At 38.5% G+C, this 15750-nt stretch overlaps 1 protein-coding gene across 3 annotated transcripts in view; it reads right to left on the bottom strand.

The window, feature by feature from the left end:
* The window catches only part of igsf21a (immunoglobin superfamily, member 21a), a 194242-nt gene extending 184355 nt beyond the window's left edge, over positions 1 to 9887 (bottom strand). For 2 of the 3 annotated variants that reach the window (XM_085274825.1, XM_085274827.1), the window contains exon 1: positions 9469 to 9847. In XM_085274825.1, coding sequence (XP_085130951.1) covers positions 9469 to 9607 — 139 coding nt within the window. In that variant the 5' untranslated portion in view covers positions 9608 to 9847. Of the gene's footprint in view, positions 1 to 9468 lie in introns of all 3 variants that reach the window. The other variant, XM_085274826.1, reaches the window with a different exon arrangement.
* Positions 9888 to 15750: the final 5863 nt, after the last annotated feature.

Raw genomic sequence — 15750 nt, 5'->3', positions numbered from 1 at the left:
TTTTTTTTTTAAAAACCCAGAAGAATCAAACTGGGAAAGCAAAGCAGTGATTTAGAATATTTACAGTTACTACACAATGTGTGTATATGAAAGCATAAAAAGGGCTTTTTCCTTTTAGGTTAAAGCACTGTCATGTATATTTGAGCCAATTTAGTAAGTAAAATGTTTCTCACAATATACTTTAATGTTAATTTCCCTCTATATTGCATTTTATCTTTGAGTCAATATAATTTATTGCTAATGCAATACAACTGTTTCTTCTTAAGATAATCTTGATATACTGTACATACTGTAACAAAAACGCAAGCTTAGATTTTGAGGTCACCATGACTTTGAATAATTCCATTTGTGTCAGATCACTAGCAGAAAGAAACAGAATGTTTGTATACAAAAGACTGTGCGCAGCAGTGTACATTTCAGCTGTCTTGCAATAAACTTTGGATGCTGATATGTTTCATGTATCATATACAATTCAGTTTCACAGCCCTAAATAAATAGACTGATGTTGGGACACAGTGACGGACCAATTGATATTACTCAGCACCTATGTTTGAACACGATAAGCAAAACCACATAATCCATATTAGCATGTAGGAAACGGTGGGAGGAGAATATTGTAAAAGTGCTGATAAAGCTTGCCAAGAAATCCCTCGTTATGCTGGCTGCTAAATTGAGAAACACAAGTTTCTGTAATAAAATGGGATTTTTAAAAGTTCTGGTAAAAGGACATATTATACTATTTGACAAAACTTTACTGCTTACTAAAGATCATGAACAGGAACGATATACTCCCTTTCTATGTAACCATTTGGGAGATCATTGGGAGAACATTGGGAGAAAATACAGACACTTTGCTTCTGTATTTTCTCTATCTCTGCAAACCACCAGCTGCTGAGGGAATCCGAGTTACTTCAAACTCCCACACAAGCCAAAGACATCAGCAAGCCAGCCTACATCTGTGTATGAAGGTCCACAAGGGTAGTAAAGAAAGTTACTGTGCTCTTTGAACTTCTTGCCCCAAGCCTTTACTTGTCTCCACTAATCAGAGCCATTTTCATTTGATCATTTTAACATCACTGCTTGAAAACACAAACGTATTTCAGCTATACAGGCAAAGGAAGGTTCATTTTTCCTCGATTCTGCCTCTTACCACTTTCCACGCCAGAGGCTGTCGTGGTGGTAGTGGGGGAGGACAAATTTGTCATGATGGTTGCAGATTCTGTTGCATTATTTGAATTGCAGTAGACATTCATAAAAACTGTGGTCCACTCCTAGGGCCCGAGGCTACTAGGCAACAAGTCATCTTGGATGCAGACCCCATAGCTAAGATGCTAGCTGTAAATAAAATATGGTAATGGCTTCTCAGTGACTGGACTACTGCAAAAACCACACTTTAGCTTGTCCAAAATGTCAGACAGATGATTTTGGTTTCACCCCAAAAGCAGATAGCTGGTGTGTATGCTAATTCTCAAAATGTGTTGATCTTACTCTCGTGCCACTGTTTCAGCCATTCTAGGGAATTGTGATATTGGCATAGATTTCTTTGAAAAAACTCAAGGCCAGCATTTTTTTTTTCAAAAACACCTGCACTTCAGTGTGAAAAGCAAATGCAAGCGTCATAGGAAACTGGTAAACCTCTTCAGCCATGCTGCTGGAAAACTTGAAGCATATAAGTGTTTGAGCCTTGTTAGATAAAAGCAAAAGTTTGCAGAATCCATCTGTGAAATAGCACATTGTTCTCAGACTTTTATCAACACAACAATGTGGGAATTCTGTGTGCTCTAAGAGTTTTACAGTTATGTCTGAAAATCTGAAAAGCAGTGTCAGAAAACAATGCAGGAGTTACTTTAGATAATCATATCTTGCTGTGTGCAGATTTTGGATTTCTTAATTTCAGTGCATGGATATTTCATCATAAATTTTAGGAACAGAGCTTTTGAAATTTCATGAGACAAAAGATACCCAATGCTGAGGTGGAAGGCAAAAAAAACAGGTCTTCCTTTACAGATATAAATTCAAAATAAAGTTTATAGTTGATTAAGTTATAGTTAGGTACAGCTCAACTTAACCCGAACAATCCCTTAGTTATGCTGCTATATGCCCAGACAACCTTAAATGGCGCACTTAGCACATTCCCTCTGTTATAATTTTATAGTGCATGCTGTGATTATATATTTTTCCGTCTCTGTGCTCTTATATGTCTACTTTTTCTATATTTCTCCGGTGCCATATGTTTTTCTGTGGTTACTGACCTGATACACCTGCTGAATGGTTATTACTGCATTGACGTTGTTTGTTGTTTATCTGCGCTCCTCTTTTCTCTTTTCACCTTCCCCCCACCCCAACCGATGGAGGCAGATGGCCACCTTCCCCGAGCCTAGCTTTGTCTGAGGTTTCTTCCTGTTGAAAGGGTTTTTTTTTTCCTAACTGCTGTTGCCAAGTGCTCAAAGGGAATTGTTGGACTTCTCTCTAAACAATTGTTAAGCATTGTGCTTACAAAGTAAACAGCCCTGAAATGAATGTTAAGGTGAACTGGCACTATATTAATAAAACAGACTTTAACTGAACTGAAATATTTAATACATTTTCCATTTTTGTAATTGATTGAACTCACCAATTAGAGACAGAAGGCAGTGAAATAAAAACTCAAGTTTCCTACAAAATATGCATTTTGTTCTTGTTACTATTAGTTTTACACATGGCATTTGTGTTCATAGGTTCCAAAGTTTAGATTTTTTTTTTTCAGTACAGTTATTAGATGGAATCTGCCACCTTTTGATTAAATTGCTCATTGAAGTACTTCAGTAATTGAAGTACTTCAGTAAGTATGTTCAGCATGAGCTCACTAAGGGAGTCAAACCAGATAAAGCTGCATGCTATTGGGTCAAAATGACATGCACTCATATTTTTTTCTTCAAGCTGCTACTTTACAGCAATAGAATCAAATGGGCTATTTTGTATTTCCACAGCAATCTGGTTTAAGTGTATCTGCTAAAAGGCCCATACACTATTAGCAGTATATATAGTGTATATAAAATGATTTACACAGTCACACTGACTAGTCAAGCAAACAATAGCAAATGAAATGAAACAATGAAAATGGCTTCTAATCTGGGCATAATCATTTTATATAACTGCTGAGAGCTGCAGTGTGATGGAAAGCTTGGTGATTGTCAGATAGTTGCATGACAACAACCCATTTTCCAGGCCAAATCTCTCTTCACTTCCTGTGAGTCAAGACCAGCCATCAGTAGCAGGCAGTCACAGTGCGCCGGAAACCTATCTGAGATCCAGTGCTTGTTAAATCTGTTAACACTGCTATGATACACAATCTGAAAACCAGCCTTCACCACTGTGGTCTGAGACAACACATTCTCCTTGGTGCTTTAACAGAAGGCTTTAAAAGAAGCCGTTTTTAAAGAAATTACATCAAAAACTGATGACCTTCCCTCAGATTTTAAAACATAGCCTACAGGTCATGTCATAATTGCCACTTCACAGCCTGCTGTACTGACACAATTTTATATTGACTGAGTTTCTTTATTTTCATTGACAGCGACTCTATCAACTGAATCAGTATGTTTGATAGTGCTGTTTTAACCTATTTTTGATATTGCACCGAATCCCTTTGACCCGTAACACATAAACATCAATTATTCTGCTCTTTTATCCTTGTAATTTTCCTGACTGAGTCTTCTGGTAACAAATCACTTGAGCCTGCCTGCCCCATTTCTGGATCTACATAAAATCAGGAAACCTGTGAACCTAAAAGCAGCTGTTCAGACATCAGCCTAAAACATTTTACAACAAATCTGTATTCAGCCAAGGGCACACAAGTAATGCACATATCAAATGTTTCTTTTATACACTTCTAACAGTCTATATAAAACTCAGAAGGAAGACGTAAAATTCATCGGACAGAAAAATGTCACAAACTGTGAGACTGCGCAAGATGTAGCTTTCAAAAAAGCCCTCACATCAGTATGGATTAAAATGATATTTATGATTTGTTTAGTAAGAAACTTCATCCTTAGTTTGATCTAAAAAGTTAAAACAGGAATGTGTTAAAGCATTAGAGACGATCTAATTTCTATTAGGAAATGGTCTAGGTCAGAAATGAATACTAAGCCAACTCTTTTTGTCTGGAAAAAAAAACTTCAAAAGGCTGCAGTTTGATATACTTTCAGTTTTGAACACTGTTATCTCTAGTTCTTAATCTCTGAATGAAATTTCTGAGGCTCTGTGAAGTATTTTGTTCTTTCCTAAATGGCATTGTAATACAGACAGTAATACCATGTTGTACCAACCTATTTGAAAGTTCTTTCATTTTTAGATGGTGTCATAGGTGAGGTCAGTAGCTTAAGGGCAAAATAAATAAATGAATAAAATACACACACAAAAGTTGACCAATGTTCATCTCAGAAACAGCTGGTCTCGACTATCAGGTTTCTGAATGGTTAAACCCTGTAGTTATATAGTTTAACAATGTTATAACAAACTGGCTAACACCTGGTTCTTTAATGTTGTGTTTTTCCACTGAAAATAAAACAAAGAATTGGGAACATTTTTGTACCTTTACTACATGAGACACAACAGAAAAACATGTAGATACATACAGTATGCTTATGCATCACAGAGCACTAAGAGCCAGACTTCCTGTCAGTAATTCACTCACTCTTCTGCACCATGATTGCTTCTTGCTCAGGTTTTAGAAAGATGAAAAAGTCAGGACCACCAAGACCAGAAAAATAAAACAGCTTTTTGGCAACACTTTGGAGTTGAAGGACACAAGCAAGCAAACATGCTAGCGCTAAGAGCAGTGATGTTAACACCTCAAAATGAAACTCACTGACATGCTTTAGCTTTGTTATACTTAGTACTCTAACGAGTACGATTTTAGTTACATGTTAACAAGAAACAAACAGATTTATATTATTTATGAGACTGCCAGATTTTTATTATAATGACTTACCTAACATGCTAGGTCTGCAATTCAAGCAAACTAATCAATTTTTAAATTACTTTTTAAAAAAAAGCAACATGTTACTGTTAAAATTTTGCCTCTCTTTGCTGTTTCTTTAGCTGTCACAAAACAAAATAGGAAATTCCCAGTGTAATCCGTTCTATCTACTCCATGAAGTGTAACTTACTCAAAGTCTGATTACATCTAGGTAGCTTAGGAAAAAAACAAACAAACAAACAAACAAACAAAAACAGTAGAGTAGTAGAATTTTTTCTGTGGTGAAAGTATTTTCATCATTTTGAAGACTTTTGTAGATGAAAAGGACAGGAATGACAACAGCTGTACTTCAAATTTGATCAAGGATACCTCCAAACTTGGCACAGCAGCCCCACAACAGGCAGGGGGAATTATTTTGTTGCTACAGTAAACCACTGAGGCAGCTTTTAGTTTTGCTACAACCTCAACTTTGAAGAAAGGGAAGAAGATTTCTGCTGCTTATGAAGTGGAGTAGATTCTGCGAGTATTATTGGAATCATTGGAAATGTGGCCTGTGAGAAGTACATTTTTCTTGATGCAAACGTTTTCTCGGTACAGAAGATGCCATTCATTCAACATAATCAACAAATCCTTTTTTTGTCCATGAAAAGTGCCTCAAGACTAATAAGAAGGAAATATCTAAACAAATTAACAGAATAAGTAATAAAATAAACACTAATAGAAACAGTAAATGTGAATTATATTAAAGAAGAAAAAATCGTAAAGAAAGAAGTATCTCTTGGATACTTTAACTGGATCCAAGAGTAGGATAGTTTAAGTGTTTTTAAGGATTAAAGCAGAGCCCAGCTCTCTTATATCTTTGGAGAGGCAATGCCACAGTTTCCAGACATAAATGAAAAATTATGTCTCCAGTCTTATTTTGTTGGATTTTGGGTAGCTTGAAAGCTACGGGATCTACTAGCTTGTAAAAGGACATCATGCATCTTTGAGGTAGGCTGGTTTTACAATGTTGGGAAGAGTAGAATACGGGTTCACTCTTCTTTCTTTTTTTTATCATTTAAAGTCTAACCATAGAATCCTCAATGAGTTACTTTTTTTTCAGTGGACTTTTAAGAAAGACTAGTCAAAAATTCATTTCATTGATGAAAGCATGATTTTGAATTTCAATATCTTGCTTAGTCTGGAATGCACACACTTTGATCATTTTTCGCAGCTGTACAAATACCACATATTTTACTTATACAGGGCGAAAAACCTAGGACAGAGTCTAAAATAGTTTTTTGAGATATTGCATCGTTTTGGCTTTTGGGCCTACTTATAGAATTTCTCTCCTGTACTCATTTAGTTTCAGAAAGTTATTACTCATCCATTTATTTATTGCCGACAGGCAGTCAATGAGGGAGCTTAAGGCTAGGATTATACTCTCTTGCAGACACACATATGGACAGCTGTAGACACCACAGAGGCATAGGTTATCTTATTATACAGTTTTTCTAGTCCACTTTGAGGACACATGCACAGATTGTAACCTTGTAGTGAAGTGGCTGAGCAGAAAAGTTTGTTCAGTCAGACAAATGCACACACATCCCCTGTGTCAAATGTTGCACTTAAATCTAAGAGAACCTTAACCAAGCCCTTTCTAGCACTATGCCTCAGGTTACTGAAAGTCTTTATGAGTGCAGTCACTGTGCTACAATTAGCTCTGAAACCTGATTGAACTTTTTTCTTTCTAATGTAGAAATCTGCTAGAAATAGGTTTTTATAATATATTTCTCAGTAATAGAATTTTTGGCATCGGCCTGTAATCATTTAGGATTCCAAAGTCTAGATTTGGCTTCTTCAACAGAAATTTCACAACAGTGGTTTTGAACACCTCGGGGCAAATTCCCATTTCAAGGAATATGCTAATGATTTTCTGGACAGATTTCAAGATACTATTGAAAATCCTTTCTCATTGGAGAGGGTATAGATCAAGGCAGGTAGCATCTTATAAAGTTCTGAGGTTGAAAAGGTACTTTTTTTATACATAAAGTAATTGGTTCTCTTTGCTTAGCAAAGTTTTATATCTGACTTTTAAAAAAAAAACAATCCTTGGGATGGTAGCAGCAAACTATTATTAGCTATTGACAATAGTCTAATTGTTGTTTGTTAGCCTTGACAGCCAGGGTAGCCTTGCTTTAAGGCCATAGTTCATAACACAAGGAAAAATGTGTTATGCAATACAGCAGCATATGTGATAAAACAATGTATGCTGGGATATCACACTTCACACAGTGCACTCTATTCCGTAGCTCTATGGCGGCATAAAATATGCATTACAAAGTAACTCTTCAAAAATAAGAATCCAGACATAGACTATATAGCCTGCTCTTCATACCGTGAATTTGCAACATGGTTAAAAACAAACAAACAAAAAAACAAATGCTTGAACTATTAAATTTTACTAAGGTTAGCTTGTAGGCGCAAGCTAGGTGTAGTAGAACTGTAGCAGACTCTGAAACACGTGTAACAGACAGGAGTGGTGCATGGACTAAATGACCAATACTGTTTTTATTTGTTAGTCATATGAGACAGAAGATTGGAGAGGACAGAGCCTTTCAATCTGTGACAATTACACTTTGCTTCCCATTCCAACCTTGTTTAGTTGTCTCTCTGTCATCTTTAAAAAAAAAAAGCACTTAGAATAGAAAAAACATTTTGTTTTGTTTGTTTGTGTGTTTTTTGTTTAACCAGGCTTTCTATTGAGATTCTTATTGTCTGATTTTTTCACTGTCTATTTTATTTTATTCTTGTTTAACTTAATTCTACATTTTAACTTTGTTTTGAAATACTATTAACTGACTTTGTTTTACAGCACTTTTTGACTAAATATCAGTGAAAAATGTATATAAATAGAGAAAGAGACAGAGAGAGGTGTGTGTGTGTGTGTGTGTGTGTGTGTGTGTGTGTAAGTGTCAGTGTCAGTGTCAATCAATTTAGTTTCAACAATACAAATAAAAACCAGAAAACCAGCATGACCATTAGTCAGTACAACCATATTCTTGCTATTTATTAAAATTAAATTCTGCCTTTTGCTGTTGACACGGTTAACAATATTAACACCTTCATGTAACATTTCTCCTAAGCGATATAATAAAACCCCAAAAGAAAAACCCATTTCAAATAAGTATGATTCCATTCCTGAAGTACCCTACTTGCAGCGCAGAACCTTTGTGCAGTTCACCCTCATCTGAGCAAACACCTGAGGCTTTTAAACATCTAAGAATATGTTAAGCCCAAATGGCTCATAATGATTTCCTATACGTCTGCAAAGGTCAGAACACTTTAAAATAACAAAATCCTCAGCTATGCAAGAAAGGTTAACATCTTGGTTTGTACAGCATGCTGCTGCTGTGATGTTGTAGCCAAGGGTGAACTCTCCTCTGAAGCCCTTCAAACACCACCGTGCTAGCACTGACTCTGAGCCTATAACTCCAGCCGAATGAGCAGGGTTATACTTTGCTTCTTCAGTAAGGAAAAAAAAGAGTGCTTATAGTTCTGTTTTTAGTGCAAGCTCTCCATGATAAATATCCATGCAGAAGGCAAAAAAGCCTTTGACAAATGCCACTGGGTCCATAGGTGTGACAAGCAATATCAAAACAATAAAGGGACATGTTTAAATGTCAGGGCAGATTCTTATCTGCAGCACATATTTGAATGTGTTTTTCCTAAATTCCAGTGCAACATCCTAGTCCCATCACCACTCCACTCTCTGCCCTAAAAAGACAATCCTATTGCTCACAGCTTTAGCATTCTGTAAAACATAGCTTATATATATTGGTTAACATTCAGGATTCGCGTAAAATATCATCAGTGCTGTGTTCTCATCCCCCAACATTGAAACACATCAACGGAGGATAAAAACACGCGACAATGATGCCACCGCTGTGCCGTGCAGACCGCGCTGAAGGCGGAAATCTGCATTAAAAGACGCACTTCAATGTTTTTCAGCGCATCAACTTTAATATCTGTTGAGCTCAGGCGCTATCTGGTGTGCAAAACCCACGATCAACAAACGCCTTGGAGTGCGCTTCAGCATTGGAGCTATACTTGTGCGGTACTCAGAAGTAGGTGCTGTCATGCAAGCTGGTCGTGATAGTCGATGCAGATGAATTAAGACTAACTACATAACTAGGCCTACTGCTACCGTTCTTCTTCCGTTTCCATTTAGTACATAGACACGCACACCGCACATCTTGCAGCCTGAACTGAATCCGACCATTATTCGTTGGTTTCACTCTTCCACGACTTGGTTAGTCAGTAGGGTGAAAGTTGGCATGTGGCGAGAATGGTACCGATCGCCTCCACCCGGCTGTCCTGTTAATGGTCAGTTAGTAGTCCTGATTCGCTGTCACATAACGAATGCCTCAACTCACTGACAGTTCGGATATTGTTAGACCCCACGCATAGATCGGAAAGCTGTGAGAGGTTCCCACTGCGTGAAAATGGCATGAAAGGGTCACACTTACCGACGGCTAAATCCAGTAGATCTGCGCACAAAAGCAAGTACAATGAGAAGACGGTCATCTTTCCCTTATTTTGCAATAAATCCCAAACTCCATCTGCGTTTACATGCCCTCCAGGTTTCGGCTGTGTAATCCCCACCATTCCAGAGGTATGCGATTCAAAGGTGCCCCCAAACTATTCATGATGCAGCTCAAGTCTAAGTGGAGAATTCGGAGAAGTTGAAAATGAATGCAGCATTCAGAGCAGTCATAAACGAGCATCACATCAAAAAAAAAAAATGACTCACTGGGTGCGCTTATAGAACAAGCGGAATGTTTTTTCCCCCCCTCACAGTTTAAACAATAGGGAGCTGCGCTTAGCCGCGCAGAAGAGATAGGCTGTGGAAAAAACGGAGCGGTTTGGATGAAAATGTCTCTCTCTCTCTCTCTCTCTCTCTCTCTCTCTCTCTCTCTCTCCCTCTCTCTCCTCCCGCCCTCCCCCTCCAGACAGACGCACAGTCATTCCTGATCACTCGCTCTTTTATTTCACACAATTTTCCTTAATCCTACCCTGGATTCAGACCCCTCTAATTCTGCCCATTAAGCCGATTTACTTCCGTTGGATTTTTCTTTTTATAAAAAAAAAACATTTGTAGAGATCCTTGTGCTCCGTATAGTATATAGCGTACAAGAATATGCATAGGTTACGTATAAATGCACTTCCTAGTCATCTAGTTGATGAGTTAATTATCAGGAAAACATGTTTCTTTTCTACCCAGTGTTATGCATCAAAAAGTAAACCGTTAATCAAGTGAAAGGACCATTACATGATGTATTAAATCTTGTTATTGTCATACACTCGTACTATGTGGGTGCTCACGATTAGTGCTCAAAATCCCACTTACTGGAGAAGATAATAAGTGTACATATTAAGAGTATTTTGCTGGAGCAAATCCACAAAGATGTATTTGAGTTTAATAAGTGCCTGTTTTATTGAACTGGCCTGACTGGTAAAAGTTGCCGTTCTCTCTCAAATTGTCTGCAATCATTTGTATCATTAGGGAACATCTGTCATGCAAGCAGCAGTTCCTGTGCTATTTTTTTTTTTAATACTTTGACATTACCGACATCAAAAAGCATATCGCTTTTACCAAAACTGCATGCTTTGGTATGGTACAAACTATAACAATGATACCTTGATTAGCATTTCCTTCCTGTCATAGAGCTGGATCAGTTTTACGGCTAATTTTGAAAATAAGATGAAGACTGAAGAATCTGGTATTTTCTAAGATTTTGATCATTTCCAAAAATCATTAGACATGCTCAAGAGTGAGTTCACTGCAAGTACATACTCCAAGATTTGGAAAAGTTTGACGAGTGCCTCAGGCTGTGCCATTCTTGTCAGCATCACCTTAGCATGGTCAGTTTTGGTTTTCTGTTTTACTCCGAAAGGATGTTTCTGACAATACAACCTTTTGTGAAATGGTCCTCTGGGTTTTCATTCAAAGTGCAGGCAACAAGTTATTAGGGAAGACAGCCACCATCATGGCAGATCCATTCTTCAAAAAAATATGAATGCAGTTGAATAAAGTCATTGGTTTCCCATTTTCTGCAAAGCCGACTCAATATATCAAGACAATATATTTTTATTGATCTGTGCAGCAGCGAAACAGTAAGACCTTTACCAATGCAGGAACCCCAGTAAAGGTGTGTTCTAGAAGGCATAGGCTTAGTGGTAGATACACTTTTATTATTACAACCTACAAAGCACTAGGTAGGAATACTAACTTATGCATGTACACTCAATGGCCACTTTATTAGATACACCTTGCTAGTACTGGGTTTGACTCTGTCCTGCCTTCAGAACGACCTTAATTCCTTGTGGCATAGATTCAATTTTGTTTTGTTATGGTCCACATTGAAATGATAGCATCACGTGGTGACTGCAGATTTGTCAGCTCGACATCAGCCATGGAAATCTCCTGCTGCACCACATCTCCAAGTTTCTCTATTGGACTAAAATCTGGAGACTCTGTGTGAAAATTCCAGTATATCAGCAGTTTCACAAACATTCAGAATATCCAACAACCTTAGCACATTTAAAGTTACTTAGATTATCTTTCTTCCCCATTCTGGTGCTTGGTTTGAACTTTAGCAGTTCATCTTGACCATGTCTACATGCTTAAATGCACTGAGCTGCTCTCATGTGACTGGTTGATTAGGTCTGTTCTTCACCTGTCCTTACATCTCTGATCTGCTATAAATGTGGTGGGTGTATGGCTGGAGACTAGTAATACAATCAATGCAGTGCTGAGTTTGTAGTTTTTGAGATATGTGGTGGTCTCATTTTTATCAATTTGACTTCATAATAATCCTAGTGGTTAAAATGTTTTTTTAAAAAAACAAAAAAACGTTAATTGACTCTTTTATTTAACTTCACTGATGTTAACATGCCTGTTACAGCAGACACTGCACCAGTATATTCAAACACCTATGAACATGCAAATGAAGAGCTAGGCACCGTCCCACAGTGCTACCCCTCACTGCTCGTAGGATAGAGAGGAGGCTGGAGGGTTTCTTGGTTAAGGTCTGCAGCACAAATGCACTATCACACATCTCTAGAGGGCAGTGTCAACAACAATTTATTGGGGTAACAGAGCTGAACGTATTGCTGTCCATATGGCATCTAACCCTACATACAAAGAGGGGTCTTTACTCTCTGTATGTAGGGTTTCAAGAGTCCAAATTCTGTCCACATGCTTTGTTCAGTCATTGACTCTTAAACTGGTCTTTAGTCTTTTATTTGGGATCTGAGAAATTGAGAGGAAGAGGAAACCCGACACAGATAGACTTGACTTCATTAATGACGATTGTCCTGAATCCTCTTGCCTTTCCAGTTATCGTTTAGGACTTGCTCACCCCAAATTAAACATTAACAATTCTGTCTGTTGACTGCCAAAGGGTGTGTCAAACAGTCAGCAGCTGCTTATTGAATACACATTATTAGAGTTTAAATCTATTAATTCCAATAAATTAAAGAAATAATATTCAGTTTTGAGTGACACTGTTCAATTGGCCTATAGTATAACATATTTATAATTTTCACACAAGGGATTAGATTAGGGCAGCACGGTGGCACGGTGGTTAGCACTGTTGCCGCACAGTAAGAAGGTCCTGAGTTCAATCCCACCATCAGGCCGGGGTCTTTCTGTGTGGAGTTTGCATGTTCTCCCCGTGTTTGCGTGGGTTCCCTCCGGGTACTCTGGCTTCCTCCCACCGTCCAAAGAGGGTGGGGATAGGTTAATTGGATAATCCAAATTGTCACTAGGTGTGAATGTGCGAGTGAATGTGAGTGCGAATGGTTGTTTGTCCCTGTGTGTTGGCCCTGCGACAGACTGGCGACCTGTCCAGGGTGTACCCTATGACAGCTGGGATAGGCTCCAGCGCCCCCCGCGACCCTGAAAAGCGGAAGCGAATGGATGGATGGATTAGATTCATTCTCCTCATCCTTCCACTCCTTTCTCTGCACATGTCCAGAGAAGAAAATTCTAAACAGCTATAATCACACACATATTTTCAATATAATGCTGTTCAGTACTAACTTATTTTTTTTATTTAACTACAACTAATACATAATGTAGGTTCTGTGGGGACATGCACGCACGCACGCACGCACGCACACACACACACACACACACATATATGTATATATATATATATATATATATATATATATATATATATATATATATATATAACCGCAGACACATGCATACAGACAACCCCACCTATACAATCCACAGTCATATGACACACTGACACACATACCTCCAAACTCATACAAATCTAGGGCTCAACATATGGTTTTGGGGGGTTGGGGGGGGGGGGGTGTAGCTGACACCATGAGAAGCCCCTTTAAGTGCAAATATGTATGTATCCAGCTGATGCAATATCTGGAAAATCTACTCTTGTTTTAGGACAACAGTGGGGAATTTGAATTCCCCCTCCTCAGTATTGCCAATTTTCCAAGTGGGGGGAAAATCTGTCCAGTCCTGTTGAATCAAGTACTCTTTCTGAGTGATTCAGGGTGGTGACTCATTAAGTAAATGTGCTTGTTTTCCTGTCACCTCTTTAATTTTCCAACTAAGCTCAACTGGATGTATGTGATTATCATCTTTACAGAAAGATTGCATTGCTGGGGGGCTGGGAGGTGCTGGCCGTCAGATTGGGGTCTGGGATGCGGGGCCTCCCTGCTACTGCAGATAAGGAGGTGGTCCACTTGCCTCCACCCCAGAGAGAAGGGTTACATCTCCTGGGTTTAGGTGCAGCTTGCCCCTCTGGGGGCGGAGGTACCTGGACCTGGGATATAGAGTATGTTTGGGGAGTGTGATTGTCTGTGCACTGTCTATTTGTGTCTGTCTACACGCTGGGTGAGTGCCGAGTATTTGGTTGTGTATATGGGGGTGGGAATGCACGTTTGTGTTCGCGTGCGCCTGTTCGTCTGTGTCTATATGTCAGGTTGGGTCTTAGACTCAACCTCTCTGGGTACATCTCAGGCCCTCCAAAGTACGGAGGCCTATCTCCCCTCACCACACTCCCTGCCGGTGGCTGATGCCCTCAGACGTTGGTGTGTTGGTGGTTCTTGTCGACTGGGCTCCCCACACTCCCTAGCAGATCGTTACATGGAGAAACCTTTGGAATGCAAGCATGCTGATCCACACAGGTATGCACACAGGTGTACACACGGGTATTCACAGACGCGGACTACACCTTTCTTGGCTGCTGCCTCAAAGCACATTGTGCACTGTCTATCTTGCGTGCTGCACAATAGCGTTTAATATTTAGTATCTACTGTTATCTACTGCTAGCTAGTTTATTGTGATGGTGCTGTATTTATTATGTTGCTCTTTTTTTGTTTGCTTTCTCTTCTGTTTTTTTTTCTCCATACAGGTGATCCAGGTGTTTTGTTTGTTTTTCTTTCTTTCTTCCCCCCTTTCTCACCGTCTCTTCTCCCCTCTGTTTTTCTTTTTCTCCCTCTCTTTCTTTCATTCTCTCTTTCTGTCCTATCCCCCAGTCATGTCTGTCCCGTTTGTAGCAACCGAAAATAAAATAAATTCATAATTATAATAAAGGTCAATCAAATGGACCAATATGGCAAGGCCATGATGATCCACTTGGTAAAATAAATCTGCTTAGCATCTTTCTTGGCCTTAAGACAACAATTCTGATAGCTAAAGATCCAAACGGGACACAAAAAAAAAAAAAAAAAAAAAGATTGCATAAGAACTACTCAGTCAAATTTCAGAAAAGTTGGAGAGGTGTGGATGGGAAAAGAAAGGACACATTAAATTGTAGTGCAGATCTTGATATTTTTCATTAAAATTGCTGGATAGGGCAGTGGCATTGACCTTGGAGGAGAATGACCTTTCTGTTTGGCTTATTTGAGTGCTGATGAAAGAAGAAAAAATTGTAAAAAATTGTCAGGGAAAAAATAAATGCCTTATCTTTATTCCGTTATCTTTGTCCAATTTGTCCTACAGACAAAACAGGCCAACGAAGAATAGCATAGCGTAGCATAGCTGCATTTACAGTCTGGCTGTCCAAAAATTCAGTTAGTGTTTCAGATATTGGACACTGCAATAGTTTAGCTGCACCCTCTTCACCATTTTGTTGCCAAATCACCCACACCACCTCTAAATGCCCTCAAAATATACTGTTTAAAAGAAAAGAAAAAAAAATTCAAATAATTAGTTATTTTGAATTTTGGTGTAATTTTGACTATACACACACACACACACACACACACACACACACACATATATATATATTTGTATGTATGTGGGTGTGTGTGCATCCATGCCAGGGAAAAGCATAGTAACACATTGGCAAACCTAACCTGAAAACAATTTGAGTGGGGAAAAGAATAACATACAGATAAAAGTACAAATAATGAAAAGAAAATGAGGAACTGACCATTTAAATAACACAAGGATTAACTAACATTAACTAAGAAAGGGAAAAACAAGTAACATAGAAAAAAAAAACAGCTAGACACAGACAGAGGGAACACAGAAAACAGCGTCAGACAGAAACTAAGGTGACGCCGTGATTTTGGCATTGCCTTCTTATGAGTAGAAACTATGGCATTGATTTCAAGGTATGTTGCTCAATACATATCTAAGAGCTAAAAACAAGCCTGCCTCACTTGCTTCCACCTTTTCATATAGCATTAAGTTGGTTGTATGAAACCTCACAAAAGGTCTGTCACTAGGACCATCTAACAAGATGACATGAATCAATTGTGCA

The sequence above is a fragment of the Mchenga conophoros genome, linkage group LG5, assembly GCF_057382185.1.
Source record: "Mchenga conophoros isolate Kocher_MC1m ecotype Shallow Benthic linkage group LG5, M_conophoros_male_GT1.1, whole genome shotgun sequence".
In the NCBI taxonomy this organism is placed as follows: Eukaryota; Metazoa; Chordata; class Actinopteri; order Cichliformes; family Cichlidae; genus Mchenga; species Mchenga conophoros.
Note: the sequence above shows the minus strand (reverse complement) of the source record. Positions and strands in the feature narration are given on the sequence as shown.